The sequence below is a fragment of the Pecten maximus genome, chromosome 9 (genome assembly GCF_902652985.1).
Source record: "Pecten maximus chromosome 9, xPecMax1.1, whole genome shotgun sequence".
NCBI lineage: Eukaryota > Metazoa > Mollusca > Bivalvia > Pectinida > Pectinidae > Pecten > Pecten maximus.
This window is the reverse complement of record NC_047023.1, coordinates 21144211-21161294: the sequence shown is the minus strand read 5'-3', so window position 1 is coordinate 21161294 and position 17084 is coordinate 21144211. Positions and strand designations below refer to the sequence as shown.

At 35.4% G+C, this 17084-nt stretch overlaps 1 protein-coding gene and 1 non-coding gene across 2 annotated transcripts; both read left to right on the top strand.

Moving 5' to 3' along the window:
* The first annotated feature begins 58 nt into the window (after positions 1-58).
* Positions 59-16891, top strand: LOC117334580 (tRNA wybutosine-synthesizing protein 5-like). The gene is made up of 8 exons (XM_033894274.1): positions 59-150; positions 8721-9001; positions 10838-10992; positions 11333-11502; positions 12274-12434; positions 13284-13451; positions 13970-14072; positions 14498-16891. The coding sequence occupies exons 1-8, from the start codon at positions 148-150 to the stop codon at positions 14912-14914; spliced, it is 1458 nt and encodes a 485-aa protein (XP_033750165.1). The 5' UTR covers positions 59-147; the 3' UTR covers positions 14915-16891.
* Positions 11649-11759, top strand: LOC117335252. The gene has a single exon (XR_004534320.1). It is a non-coding gene; the product is annotated as a Z30 small nucleolar RNA (small nucleolar RNA).
* Positions 16892-17084: the final 193 nt, after the last annotated feature.

Genomic DNA, 17084 nt, shown 5'->3' with positions numbered 1-17084 from the left:
CCGCGTGTTTAAAACTCATTTCATTCGGATGCCTCTTTACTTTCGAGTCATCTCTGATCGGACCCATTTTCTGACAATGTAAACATGGCTGCTCGCATGGTGGACACGCTTGGAACTAGCCTTTAGCACGAAAACACGACTGTTTGAATGGTAAACTGTTGCTTCAATGTAGTTATGTTTGAAAGACATATAGATATTGCTAATTGTAACTCAATTGAGAACTAACAGCTTTCTAACTTCATTGAACAAATTCTCATTGTAAGTTTAAATTTCAGGTCGGGCGCCAATGCTACAGCTTCATGCGGTTAGTGTTTCGTGCATGAGTCGTCGTGCTCTTGCAGATACTAAGCAGTTAATAATTGTACACTGATGCACAGAATTAACACATTAAAGATTTTGGCATTTACATGTTAAAAAATACTCCAGTGATTGGTGCTGCAATAGTACAATATGTACTAGTTCATAATGTTTAGTACAATCGGATTGCCCAACTTCATTAATTCAATAAATTGAAGATAACTGGCAAAGGGAAGATCATGATCATGAGGTAAAAACGCTGGTTTAAAATGGATGAAATAGTTTTGGTTCATGATGAAAAAAAGAGTCATGATATTTAGATAATTACATCCGTTCTGTTTTTGGAAATTTATTTCCTGTTGATAAGAAGACATTACATGTCTTATAATATATTATACGTCTCCATTTCATATTACATATTAACGTAAAACAACATATGTACAATGAACGTTACTGTGTACGTATAAATAGAATTGATACTTTTACATATATGTTAAACTTCTGATTATAGTTATAATATCTATATATTATATAAAACTACTATAAAATCACGACTAATGGACACAATTAAGGTATTGCTTGCATGCATATGTGTATTTAAAAGTTCTGTATTTTTAGGAAGTATTATAAAGTTGTGTATTATAGGAAATAATGAAAAGTTCTGTGTTTACTATATTTGGAAGTATTCAGAAGTTGTGTATACTCCAACAATGTTAGAGGTTTTACACGGCGAGATACTTTTGACTAGCGCCGTGTAATATCCGATAGAAAAAGAGCCGACCAGCGACCTCTTATGTTATAGGAGTAAAGTTGTGTACTAAGAGGAAGTTTAAAATATAAAAGTTGTGTAATATTATGAAGGAATGCTAGAAAATCTCCTGTTGTCTGTGCTATGGTTCGAACTACAATACATATTAACCTCACTCTCTCGGCTGAAGTGAAACCCGATCTTCTGATCATGATAACCAGTACTTATCTAATTATAGCATATAGTAACATTACAATATCATACAAAGCTGAAAAAAACTCTATAACCAATCTGATTAAAATATAGATAATCATTATACACTTAACATAACGATGATCTCTTTCAATCAGACTATAATTCTGTAATGTGTGATTTAGGAGTTTTATAATCTCACCGAAATTTCCTGCTATATCACTGTGAGATAACCCATTTAGATGATTTTTCTTCTAATGTGAAAACTAAGTACCGTTTAATTAAATATACCTATGTATACTGATGAATCATTACATCAATTGTATACCCAGCAAAAGATTTTACTGGTTCGCCTGTTGTCAGTATAATGTGACCGGGTGGGGTGTCCTGCTGGGTGTTTTCGGCAGTATGCTTCTTTCATGAGGTAGCACTATAAATCGGCAAAAGTACATGTACCTCAGCCTCCCAAAACACACATACGCACACAACACACGCATACATGTCACACTCACAGGGAGGCCTGTCCTTAAATGACCTTAGCTGTTAATAGGACGTTAAACAAAATAAACCAAACCAAACCAAGATTGAAAGAGATTATCGTTATGTTAAGTGTATAATGATTATCTTTATTTTAATCAGATTGGTTACAGGTGTGCATAGACATTAGTTTTGTAGTTTCTAATTTTGTAATATATATTTGTCTTTCTTTATTTAGAATTATAGTATAAAGCTAGAGGCACTGTAATAGCTTCGGCAATCACATGTCTGGTATATTTAAATGTTCTCGTCATCTGTCTGTAAAGACCTTCATGTTATTATAGTCAGTTTGTCCCTGTTATTACACATTGTCGAGAAGTATTGAAGGTATAAAACAATTGATAATTGATAATATGTAAGTGAAGGAAGGTATTCTATTGTTTTCATTATCATAGACCTGGTTTTCTTCTCTCAGAAAGTTATTAAAGAAAGGTTCATTTCCAAATATATGACAAACCAGTAATACTGTAATGCAATAAAACTTTATATATTTGTGTCAGGATTAATTGTAAATATAATTATATAATAGTGATATGGTTGTCTTCTAGCTTCATGCTATTGGGAATTTCCTTTCAGCTGTTTCAGTAGAGCGGCGGACCAGTAGGAAGAGGGTTCATTTTCATTTCAACAAATTTTATTATACAAGATGTTATATATATAGTACAAAGGAATTTGACAACAGGCTTTGCCTATATCAGTCTTCTCCCACATAAATGACATTTTGATAAAATGATATTGATAGAATTTTTCTTGACAAATTGAACAATAGAACTATATAATTAGGGTTATTTGTAACACTTGCACATACACTCATACACACATCATTGTAATAATTTAAGTAGTCATTCATAGTTTAATGGAATATTTTATAGTTAAAAAGTATCAAAAGTTCAGGAAATATTTTTATTTATATACATTATATGTAGAAAATAGATAATTATACAAGACTTTGTAAAGCAAAAGCGCTTCACCTACCTGACGGTGAGAAAGAAGAGTATTTTATTGAACAATTATAATGATATACATACATATCAATGAAATATTATATAATTAATTGATTCGATGAGAAATAAAAGAGAATTAAAACCTTCTCGAACTAGTTATAAATCTTTCTACATTACTTAATACAAATTTATTAAGATCAAGTGAAAGTTCATAGTTACCACATGTTAATAAGTTAATATTTATAAAACAAACTTGTATAAATATGTCATGTATAAAGTGCCTTATATGGTTGTAATTTGGACAGTAGAAGGAAGAGGGTTGTGGGTTTGATCTTCAGTGGAGGCATTACATGCTTTCTTGTTACATCTTAATTCATTTATAAGAGTCGTGGTTCTCCATCCTGGAAGGGCACTATTCTATGTATCATGTTCCAGCTAATGTGGGGGATAATCAGGAGACTTATAAGAAGAGATGAAGTAAATGAAAATACGGAGGGTAATATGATAGTTGTTTGTGCAATACTTGTTGTTGTTTTGGTTCCTAGATAATGAAATTTCATTTTATGAATCAGTTTGAATTCATTGCCTGTTCTTTCCTTCTTCCTTTGCTTGGTGGTTGTATTGCAGATTTATTAAATGTTAATGGATTTCTGATAAATTAAAAGTATTGAAAATAGTTATAAAAGTAAATGGTTAATTTGTTATGATAAAAAGTCAGCTATATGATATGTCACAAGTCAAATGGAGTTATTGATAATGAGACAACATGTATCACACTTTGCTTTTTGGATTATCTCCCTTCCCTAATTTGAGTACCACAAATAATCTACAATAAACTCTTGCAAAAATCTTAACAGAAGAAAATCTCTTAGAACAAATTCATCAATCATAAAATTGTATTCCCTGGTGGTTTTTGTCCCCTTTTAAATGTAAATGTTTATCTGTGTAGATCCCCCCCCCCCCCCCGCTCAATTTACAACCAATTTCTTTCAAACTTTGTAGGATTATCTAATTAACTATGGCATGAAATGTACTTTCTCATTTGCATTTTGATACTAGATAAATAATCTTGAGTTTCAATATTTGTATTCACTTGATGCACAATGCATTCTTTTTGGTTTGAAACAGGCATATTTTGTTGCAATTTCTTTCCTGGCACCAGGGCTGCAGTGGTCAAGTGGTTAAGGTGTCTTGACACTTTATCACTAGCCCTCCAGCTATGGGTTGCAAGTTCGAAACCTACGTGGGGCAGTTGCCAGGTACTGACCGTAGGCCAGTGGTTTTTCTCCAGGTACTCTGGCTTTCCTCCACCTCCAAAACCTGGCACATCCTTAAATGACCCTGGCTGTTAATTGGACGTTAAACAAAATAAACCAAACCAAACCAATTTCCTGGCACACTAGTACTGTTTACACATGTTTGGATCACTTTGCCATACTTACCATTCCTGTAAAATTTATCATTTAACCAACAAAAGTAAGATACATGATACAATGTAATTGATAAGTGATTAAGAGTAATGAAGACGGATTATTTAAAGTACTCTACGTACAGGTAGCTATACAAGTTGGTTCTAAATGACTTAAATTGTCAATGGTCTGTAAAACAATATATAATTTAAGTGATCAGTAACTTAAAAAAAACATGATATGGCAAAAGAAATCTCTTAGTATTATATACAAAACCCAACTCCGCCTATACGAATACTCCGGTTATTTGCATATTTTGTCATGGAAAAAGGGCTATGCAAATAAGCCGGTTGCTCTGTATATATATACCGGTAATTATCTATAAACAAACTGATTTTATTGTGGATAGCCACTGCTTTGAAAATGGAAATGCATGGCTGTGTAACAGATGGAGTGAAATATATAATTGAAATCATGAATATTTTTTTCGATCTGAATTAATTATAATTGACATTACCAGTACATATTCCGTTAAATCAATTTGCATAATCTGTAATACAGGTAACACATTGTGAAAGGTCTCTCACCTGTACAGGTAAATACCTGTCATTGTTCACCTCTCTTTTCCTCGTCTATCATTGTGACATATGATTAGGAGTTGTTTGCTGGGCTGTTTTTTACATGTAATTAATTCACTGCTGATGTACAGTATCATTGGTGAAAAATTAAACTACACCTCTTTTAAATGTGCCATTGACTGGATTTTTTGTGCGAGTCTTGTTTACAGAATAAGACAGGTAAATCTGTGGAAGTTCTACATGCAAGATAGAATGATACATCTGTGATGTTCTATATATATATACAGGATAGCCAGGTAAATATATGTAAGTTAAATACAGATAGCTCTGTATATACAGATATAGCATGATAAATCTGAAAGTCTTTATAAATTTATATATATATATACACTAGCTAGATATAGATTTGAATTTCCTGTCGTAGTTGTACAGAGAGAAATATACATAATATATGTACAATTCGTATCCATGTATGAAAATACATTGCGATCCAGGTATTCATATCATCTTATAGACGACTTCCACAATGATCATGTCAGGGTATCTGGATGACCATCACTACGCCATTGAAACGTTCTTTATTAAGAACGCCGATCTGGCGTAGTGGTATAAGCTGCGGGTATTTCTGGCTAGGCAATTGGGTGCACATGCCGTAGATCATGAGTTTGAGGCCCGGTCAGGGCATGAGTCATAAAGTTGTCTTCCTTCGTCATTTGTGTTTCTATGTTATATATATATACACTAGCTAGTATATATAGCCAGGTAATTATGTGGAAGTTAAATACAGAGATAGCTCTAGATCTGTATATAGACATGGCCCGGTATATTTGTGAAAGTCCTATAGCTACATACAGCTATATAGCAATAGTCAGGTAAACCTGTAAAGTCCTACATACAGCTAGCAATAGTCAGGTAAACCTGTAAAGTCCTACATACAGCTATAGCAATAGTCAGGTAAATCTGTAAAGTCCTACATACAGCTAGCAATAGCCAGGTAAACCTGTAAAGTCCTACATACAGCTATAGCAACAGCCAGGTAAATCTGTAAAGTCCTACATACAGCTAGCAATAGCCAGGTAAACCTGTAAAGTCCTACATACAGCTATATAGCAATAGCCAGGTAAATCTGTAAAAGTCCTACATACAGCTAGCAATAGCCAGGTAAACCTGTAAAGTCCTACATACAGCTAGCAATAGCCAGGTAAATCTGTAAAGTCCTACATACAGCTAGCAACAGCCAGGTAAACCTGTAAAGTTCTACATACAGCTAGCAATAGCCAGGTAAATCTGTAAAAGTCCTACATGCATACAGCTATAGCAAATGCAACAGCCAGGTAAATCTGTAAAGTCCTACATACAGCTATAGCAAATGCAACAGCCAGGTAAACCTGTAAAGTCCTACATACAGCTATAGCAACAGCCAGGTAAACCTGTAAAGTTCTACATACAGCTAGCAATAGCCAGGTAAACATGTAAAAGTCCTACATACAGCTAGCAATAGCCAGGTAAACCTGTAAAGTCCTACATACAGCTAGCAACAGCCAGGTAAACCTGTAAAGTTCTACATACAGCTAGCAATAGCCAGGTAAACCTGTAAAGTCCTACATACAGCTAGCAATAGCCAGGTAAATCTGTAAAAGTCCTACATACAGCTAGCAACAGCCAGGTAAACCTGTAAAGTCCTACATACAGCTAGCAACAGCCAGGTAAACCTGTAAAGTCCTACATACAGCTAGCAATAGCCAGGTAAATCTGTAAAAGTCCTACATACAGCTATAGCAACAGCCAGGTAAACCTGTAAAGATCTACATACAGCTAGCAATAGCCAGGTAAATCTGTAAAGTCCTACATACAGCTAGCAATAGCCAGGTAAATCTGTAAAGTCCTACATACAGCTAGCAATAGCCAGGTAAACCTGTAAAGTCCTACATACAGCTATATAACAATAGTCAGGTAAAGCTGTGGAAGTTCTACATACAGCTAGCAATAGCCAGGTAAATCTGTAAAGTCCTACATACAGCTATAGCAATAGTCAGGTAAATCTGTAAAGTCCTACATACAGCTAGTAATAGTCAGATAAACCTGTTAAGTCCTACATACAGCTAGTAATAGCCAGGTAAATCTGTAAAGTCCTACATACAGCTAGCAATAGCCAGGTAAACCTGTAAAGTCCTACATACAGCTAGTAATAGTCAGATAAACCTGTAAAGTCCTACATACAGCTATAGCAATAGCCAGGTAAACCTGTAAAGTCCTACATACAGCTAGCAATAGCCAGGTAAACCTGAAAGTCCTACATACAGCTATAGCAATAGTCAGGTAAACCTGTAAAGTCCTACATACAGCTAGCAATAGCCAGGTAAACCTGTAAAGTCCTACATACAGCTAGCAATAGCCAGGTAAATCTGTAAAAGTCCTACATACAGAGATAGCCAGGTAAACCTGTAAAGTCCTACATACAGCTAGCAATAGCCAGGTAAATCTGTAAAGTCCTACATACAGAGATAGCCAGGTAAACCTGTAAAGTCCTACATGCAGCTAGCAATAGTCAGGTAAACCTGTAAAAGTCCTACATACAGAGATAGCCAGGTAAACCTGTAAAGTCCTACATACAGCTAGTAATAGTCAGATAAACCTGTAAAGTCCTACATACAGCTATAGCAATAGCCAGGTAAACCTGTAAAGTCCTACATACAGCTAGCAATAGCCAGGTAAACCTGTAAAGTCCTACATACAGCTATAGCAATAGTCAGGTAAACCTGTAAAGTCCTACATACAGCTAGCAATAGCCAGGTAAACCTGTAAAGTTCTACATACAGCTAGCAATAGCCAGGTAAACCTGTAAAGTCCTACATACAGCTATAGCAACAGCCAGGTAAATCTGTAAAGTCCTACATACAGCTATATAGCAATAGCCAGGTAAACCTGTAAAAGTCCTACATACAGAGATAGCCAGGTAAACCTGTAAAGTCCTACATGCAGCTAGCAATAGTCAGGTAAATCTGTAAAGTCCTACATACAGCTAGCAATAGCCAGGTAAACCTGTAAAAGTCCTACATACAGCTAGCAACAGTCAGGTAAACCTGTAAAGTCCTACATACAGCTATAGCAATAGTCAGGTAAACCTGTAAAGTCCTACATACAGCTAGCAATAGCCAGGTAAATCTGTAAAGTCCTACATACAGCTAGCAATAGCCAGGTAAACCTGTAAAGTCCTACATACAGCTAGCAATAGCCAGGTAAACCTGTAAAGTCCTACATACAGCTATAGCAATAGTCAGGTAAACCTGTAAAGTCCTACATACAGCTAGTAATAGCCAGGTAAACATGTAAAGTCCTACATACAGCTAGCAACAGCCAGGTAAACCTGTAAAGTCCTACATACAGCTAGCAATAGCCAGGTAAACATGTAAAAGTCCTACATACAGCTAGCAATAGTCAGGTAAATCTGTAAAGTCCTACATACAGCTAGCAATAGCCAGGTAAACCTGTAAAAGTCCTACATACAGCTAGCAATAGTCAGGTAAATCTGTAAAGTCCTACATACAGCTATAGCAATAGTCAGGTAAACCTGTAAAGTCCTACATACAGCTAGCAATAGTCAGGTAAACCTGTAAAGTCCTACATACAGCTAGCAATAGCCAGGTAAATCTGTGAAAGCTCTACATACAGAGATGGCCAGGTAATTATGTAAAAGTTGTACAAACAGAAATGTGGCCAGGTGATACTTTGAAAATGAGATAGCCAGGTAATTATGTGAAAGTTCTACATACACATGTAAGGGATAGCCAAGTAATTCTGTGAGGTTTTAGTGGAAGTTATACATACAGAGATGGGCAACTATTGATATTTAAAAAACAAGGTCATCTGTTGTTAATGAAACAATTAGTTGGTATTAAAGACATCTACTTTTAATTTTTTAGGCAAGACTCAAAATCCCTTTTTTTCAAAGCATTCTTCATGAATTGCCTTTTTTCCATGTGTTTGAAGTGATATTTTATGACTATATTTACAGAGATTAATGACCATTGAGATGAAGGGAGTGCTCCTTGTGTTGTGCGTTACATGGTCAAGTCTGTTACTACCAACTCATGGGACTGGAAACCCTCCAGGCCACCTGGAACCCCTTGGGAGCCACATGCCTCCAGAGGAAGGGGTTCCAATGATGGGAAAGTTTCCATCCCCGTGGGTGTTCTATGAGGACTTTGTGAAGCAGTCGCAGCCCTTAGTGATGAGGAAAGTCCTGTTGAGCGGTGATATTCCTGCTTTTCAAAAGTGGACTGATGCTTATCTAAGGTAAGATAATATGGTTTGGATTCGGTATAGACATTGGTTCTGACCCAAATATCTTCACCTTTAGGTAAGCATTCAGACTCCCCCGAGTCTCATACTCCTGATGATAGATTTCATCTTGTAGTAGTCATTCTAACGCCTGCCATGTCTCATAAACCTGATGTCAGATTTCATCTTGTAGTAGTCATTCTAACGTCCAACATGTCTCATACACCTGATGTCAGATTTCATCTTGTAGTTGTCATTCTAACGCCCGTCATGTCTCATACACCTATGATAGACTTCACCTTGTGGTACTCATTCCAATGTCCGACAAGTCTCATACACCCAATGTCAGATTTCACCTGATGGTAGCTATATATATATACAGTGGACCCTCGATAATCCGAACACCTTCGTTCCCAGCCCAAACCGTCCGGATTACGAGTTTTCCGGACTACCGAATTTCGTCTACCAGGTCAAAAAAAATTGTTGTGTAAGAGTTATATTATTTATCTCCCTTGACTCTATACAATACGGGACGTTTTAATGACGTTTCATAAACACGTCTAATTGTCAGTCTTTTAAAAAAATAAATATATTTATGTTCTTGATATGATTCTTGTTTTCTTTTATTTTGTTGAAACTAAAAAATAAACAATGTTTTTAAAAGAACATGTGAAGTGAAAGTTGTTTTATTGATAGTGGGAATATGTGACCTACAAACAACACACATGGGTTACGTCCCAGAGGTTCACAAACGAGTAGAAATTACAAACGTTAAATACCTGAAATGAAAGACACTTAACAATGTGACACTTACTGAAGTAAATCAGCGGTATCTGACGACTTATTAGTGTGTAATTAACCCGGTTCTTGTGATCACTGCTTAATACGTAAATGTACCATGTGTGTAATTAATAACATGCATCTTTCAATGAGTCGTCATTACACGTAAGGGTGTTACAAGCCGATATCCTTGTTTACCCAATACAATTGTTAGTGATGTTAATTACCGATAATAAATTTATTACATGCATTTGTGATTGATTAAGTATCGTATCACATACTGTATGTTAGTGAATTAATTATTGCTAACTACGAAAAAGCACTATGTAAAATAACTATAATAGATATTGTACGTCAAGTTGATCAAAGCAAGACCAGTCTACACTATAAAACCCTTTAATACTGTAGCATTTAGGTCGATCGTAAAGAAAAGCAATGTACCGTTATAAAAACAGAGCTACATTGTAACACAGGTAAACACCCGGGGCTATGACCTGGCAGCGGTCGCTATGACTACGCACAGTGTCAAGCGATAGTCTGTACAGCTGTCGACACGGGTGACTTGCCCGACATTTTTCTCTCTTCGTGGTGAAAAAATCGTCCGGATTATCGGGGGAAATTTACTAATGAAAAGTACTTTCCGTTCCCAAAATGGGCTTCCGGAATCGGAAACCGAATTTCCGGACTGGTGAGTACAAATAACGTTACGGAAATCCGTTCCCATGCTATTCCGTCCGGACTGCGAGTTTTCCGGACTATCGGCTTCCGGATTATCGCGGGTCCACTGTATAGTCATTCTAACACCCTGCAGGTCTCATACACCCGATGACAGATGTCAGTTGTATTTTTGGCAGTATGTACATGGAGCTAAGGTTTTAAGTAACATTTGTGTTGGTTTCATGTATGATCACCAAATAACTGACAAGTAAAATTTAAGAAATGTTTAAAATTGATGGCATTGTTAATCACTGTCAGTAGACCTATTATATAATTGCGGAAATGTTTGGTAGCATTATTTATAATTAGTCACTGTCGGTAGACCTATATAACTACAGAAATGTTTTATTTCAGTGATATATTCGGCCATGTACAGGTGGAGGTTGAGAGTGGTAAGAAGGAAGACAGGGAGAATGGATCTACATGGCGCATGACATTGGAAAAATACATCAGTGTATACGAAAAACTCAACGGCTACCTAGTCACAGATATACCAGATTCATTAAAAGGTAAAGTCTCAATGCCTCGGATAAAAGCACTGATCAAGAGCACATTATGTTATTACCAGACTGCCTGTTATCATGACTTGTAAACTGTATCAGTGTCTCAATATATATACAAAGGGATGTTGGTGAAAGGGAGAAAACTTCCGAAATATCTTGTTTAAAAAAGTGTTGTAAAACATATGTTTAAAATTTGGTTTCAGACTAATTCATAACACACACAATTAAACACTGATGAATAATAGTAATAAAAAAATATTTAAAAAACTTCAACTGTAAAAATTTCATAACTTGAGAGGATTCCACAAAAAAAAAAAGTTGTTTTCAATTTTGTTTTGTTTTGCAGTGGACCTGACAGTGCCGTTAACCCTGCAGTGTGGAGGTTTCCAAAACAGCCTACAAACCATCATTATGTGGTTCAGTAGTGGGGGGACCAAGTCCCATCTCCATAACGACAACTTAGATAACATCAACTGTGTCTTTGATGGGACTAAGGAACTTGTCCTCATAGACAAAGTAAGACCGCCTACATTATTATCATTGATTAACAGCCTACTACATCTGAAGATTGTGTAACTAAATTAATTTTAGTCATGTAAGAAAATTTTTTGATTTTTAAATTTCATAATTTAAATTAAGGTCTGATTTATTCATTAAAATGTCTGCTATGATGAAGAGAATTTCCTGACCTGGTATCACCTGAAGTGCTACAACATTGTAACATGATCGGTGTTGACCAGGGTATGACCTGTATAAATCTTCTCTCTGAGCAGTCCCTCACATCGGTGTTGACCAGGGTATGACCTGTATAAATCTTCTCTCTGAGCAGTCCCTCACAAAAGTAACAGGGGCCGTGGTGGCCGAGTGGTTAAGGTGTCCCGACACTTTATCACTAGCCCTCCACCTCTGGGTTGTGAGTTCCAGGTACTGACCGTAGGCCGGTGGGTTTTCTCTGGGTACTCTGGCTTTCCTCCACCTCTAAAACCTGGCACGTCCTTAAATGACCCTGGCTGTTAATATGACGTTAAACAAAAACAAACAAACAAATTACAAAAGTAACACCATTTTGTCATGGTTCTTTACTACTGGTATCGGCTTTAAGCTAAAGTGGACCTAAAACATAAGTACATGTGTACTCCAGTTTCCTCACACAGTAAGAGACATTTGCATGCTTCCATCCAGGCCAACAAGAGTAAAGCATAATTTGATCAACATATTTCTCAATTCTTGTAAAATAAATAAAGTTTATAAACTTGTCGTGATGTACCTGTGTTGTTGTTTTCACAGAAGCACGCTGACTTGATACATGCCAATGGCTGGGAGGAGAAGGAAGGTTACAGTCGAGTTAACGTCGACAGAGTGGACATGCATGAGTTCCCAAACTTGAGGGAGGTCCCCTGGCGCAAAGTTGTGGTCAACAAAGGCGACTGCCTCTTTATTCCTCACAGGTTAGAACAGTTTTACAGTAGAGAGATCAAGATATCGGTTTTGTGTAGTGCACCATATTCATCCTGTAGTAAGTCAAGGGGTCCAACATCTTCTGTGACTTACACTAGGGGCGGGCTTATTGGAGGACAGAGCATAGCATATAGCTGAGATTTTAGACAGAATTACAATTGATTGGCTTGGGGTTTATTGGTGTTAAATTGGTAGTTGTAACAAAATTTGTTATAGCGAAATACATTTTGAATTGTAAATTGTTAGAATTAGCTTATACAATGTGTTCATCACCATACTGGCTTTGCCTTCAGGTTTGCAATTCATGCCTGGAATTCTGTGCTGTTCAAGTTTCTGTTCTGTTCTTGCCAGAGTCCCAACTTTTTCAGTTGTATTCTATTGAGCACATCACCTGATGTTGATTTATCATCGGATTAACTTTCTTCATAGATTGTTACATCTCAGTTAGTTAGAGCGTTGACCTATGTAACCTCAGGTGAAGATCTGAGGTGCATGGCTCAATGCTCCCTACCCATGGCAGTTTGTGTTTCTCAGTAAACTGAGGAACAATCTGGTCTGTGCTGACATGGTTGTGTCCTTGGACAATACACTTTACCCTAATTGCTCTGGATGGCATGCGACAAGCATTCCATATATTGTAAATATAGAAAAAAAAGGAATGTGACATTTGAATGCACTTGACAAATAGGCAAAATAAATGTAATGAGGGGCATTAATATTGAAAGTGTATTTTTTTTTATGTTGTACCATGATATCACGTTAGATGTTCAGGGTAATGCTGTAGATATATGTAAAACAGTCCGATGTGCTCAACTTAATTGATGGTTTGACTGTTACAGGTGGTTCCACCAGGTCCACTCCCTTCCTGGACGTAACCTGGCCCTGAACTTCTGGTTCCAACATCGAATGTGGTACAACACCTCCGAGTGTAAAGATATGGATCCTTATACAGCACCTCCGAAACCCCTCGTTCAGTTTGATTTCCCCAACCCTATCGAAGAGGCCAGGTAAAAATAGGACTGTGGACCCATCAGTGCTGGGTATTGAATGTTAAAATGAATCATTCGGGGCAATCTTTATTTTATTTAGTTCACCGAGACAACGCCCAGGGGAGGTATTACTAAACCCCCATCGTCAATGTCATTGTTGTCCATACACAGCTAGGTTTAAGTTTTTGTTAAAAAAAGAGTTATGTCAATGCTAATGAGGATACAGCTTACATATTTTGACATGTGTGTTTTCACTTGTATTCTCATCAGTTTGAGTTATGTGATAAGAAGTCTGACTTATACTTGTGGCTATATTGTTTAATGATTTTACATGCCACTTGCCTACAGGCCCGTGGCATATCAAGTTATTGAACTTATTGAGTAAATTTTATATTACCTGTACATAGCCTCATATAAGATCATCTGTGTCTCAACTGTCTATTGAAGAAACTCCAAAAATGTTAAGAATTGTTTTGTTACTGTAATTTTGAAGATGGTCACTACAATCTTATGTTGTACTATATTGTAACTTGTAGGTCCACACTTCTGGAGTCAATGGAAGGGAAGGAGAGTGTCACAAAGAAGGATTTCTACACACTGTTTGGGACTGATCTAAAGGAATACGATGAGATCAATGAGGTACATAAATACTAATGTATTATGCAGTATACATGTACTTAATGCCAAATTCACAATAACCTTTACCTGCTGTGAAATTCATTATAACCTTTTACTTATTGTGAAATTCACAGTTACTTTTACTTACTGAGAAATTCATGATTACATTTTACCTGCTGTAAAATTCATACTTGCCCTGTATACATTATATATACCTGTTTTTAGATTAAAATATTATGTGTAGTATATGCTTAGCAGGTCAAGGTCACTGCTATTTTTAGCGGGATACCTAATTGCTAGCAATACCTAGAATGTGCGTTTTCATATATGCTGGGTACAAATGTATACCTTTATACCTTATACTAATATAAACATCGGTAGTCTTCACTAAAATCCAGATATTTGTCTGCTTTACAGTATTTGATGGATGTATGCTTATTTTACAGTGCTTTGAGATCATTGATGAGGATAAAAATAATTTACTGGACTGGCCAGAACTATACAAGTTTGATTTAGACAAGATGGTCAAAGACTATCCTGTCTTGTTTGCTGGCGTTGACCTTGAACTTGATGAAGAGGAAGACGAGGTCGGGTATGATGAATCGGATGAATCGGACAACAGTGAACCAGGAGAGAATGATTTTTTCAATGACAAAGAACAAGATCTGGATTCTCTGGAAGAACAAAAAGATGAAGAAGACTTTAAAAAAGAAATGTATTATGATAAACAAAAATCCAATGAATTTGAAAGTGAAACAATTGATAGCTTTGATGGAGGGATATATATACATCATGTCAAACAGGAGAAAGTGATAGTCCAGGTAGAAAAGGATTCCGAGAAAATGAAACACGAGGAATTATAGCACACATCTGTTTAGAATTATTCTTGGAAATAGTAAAATGTGCAATGATAACATTTAACTCATCTGATTAGATTCATATCAAAAAAATATTTTGAGATTTGGAGAACGTTGCTATTGACTTGATTTAGGACTCTTTAAAAGGTATGATAATTCTAATGTTCTGTAGTTATGTAAAAATTAGTAATAATTTGCTAAAATCAAATTGCTTATGTTAACAGCTAGTTATGATAGTGTGTGGGTAAAATTCAAAGCGATTAGACACCATATAGGCATTATTTATTTATGATACAGTATACATGGAGTGTGGTTAACCTTTACTGAGCTCTTTGTTATAATGGCGAGATTCTATTACTCAAATTGTTAAGTTCATACAGGGAAGGTGTTCCTACATAATATAAACCTTATCATTCCACTCCCTACATTCCCTTTATAGGACCCTAAAACATATCAATTATATATTTCATTTTAATATTTTAATATCTGTTTTTGATTTACATTATATGGTTGTGAGAATCAGGATCATTTTCTATGTGATGATTATTGTTAATATGTTTTTGTTTATATTAAGTAATGTATAGGTCAAAATATACCACTACGTTCATTGTCAAGGTTTTTAATCAGAATAGCATGACACTGGCTGTATATGTGATCAGCTTTATATTTTGACTGTAATCATTACTGGAAATGTATCATGGTGAAAAAAATACTACTTTACCAGACTTAGATATTTACAGGAAATGCATTACGGCATAATACTACTTTATCAAACTGTAATATTTACATTATGTTAAAATACTACTTTACCAGACTGTAATATTTACATTACGGTAAAATACTACTTTACCAGACTGTAATATTTACATTATGGTAAAATACTACTTTACCAGACTGTAATATTTACAGGAAATACATTACGGTAAAATACTACTTAACCAGACTGTAATATTTACATTACGGTAAAATACTACTTTACCAGACTGTAATATTTACAGGAAATACATTACGGTAAAATACTACTTTACCAGACTGTAATATTTACATTACGGTAAAATACTACTTTACCAGACTGTAATATTTACATTACGGTAAAATACTACTTTACCAGACTGTAATATTTACATTACGGTAAAATACTACTTTACCATGCAGACTGTAATATTTACATTACGGTAAAATACTACTTTACCAGACTGTAATATTTACATCACGGTAAAATACTACTTTACCAGACTGTAATATTTACAGGAAATACATTACAGTATAATACTACTTTACCAGACTGTAATATTTACATTACGGTAAAATACTACTTTACCAGACTGTAATATTTACAGGAAATACATAACGGTAAAATACTACTTTACCAGACTGTAATATTTACAGGAAATACATTGCGGTAAAATACTATTTTTGAACTGAAATCATTTAGGAAGATATTTATCTTGGCCAAAATACTACTTTACTGCAAACTGAAATCACTACAATAGATAAATGTGGTAAAATATTTCTTTCTTAAACTGAAATGATTATGGACGATAAATTATGGTCAAAAATTACTCTACCTAACTGAAATCATTAAGGAAGATATCATGTATTACCAAACTGAAATAATTACTGCTATATGTGAAGACATTGATTTGTTGACACAGTCAGGTCAGTAAAATTGGCCTCAACCATTACAGATTGAGTAGATTAATAGTATTTTATACTGTTTAATGTTGTAGGATTATTTGATTTATCCTTACTTCATCAAGTGCCATTTTATATTAATTGATCTTTGATCTATTTTTTTTATCATTGATGTACTGAATGGTGGGATGGTGACTTCAACCAATACATTTCTATGCAAAATGCTTCTTTATGTTCACCTAGAACAAAAGGTGAAGTGATTTCTATATTCTTATACAATGTATATTCCTTTACTTGATTGTTACAAAATATGAAACAGAAAATAGAAAATAAAATCTTTAAAATGAAAAATAAGTGCTTAGATTCATTTCTGTCTCACCTGGCCAGGAAGGTCATGTGAGACTATGCTGCGTCTTTCTGTCTGTCGTTCAGCTGTTGGGTGATCACACAAATAATAAAAGGTAATACTTACCATGACTGTTACATTGCGTAGTTCTATCTTAAACCTTTGGATCCACGAATGTAACGGCTTATAGTAGAT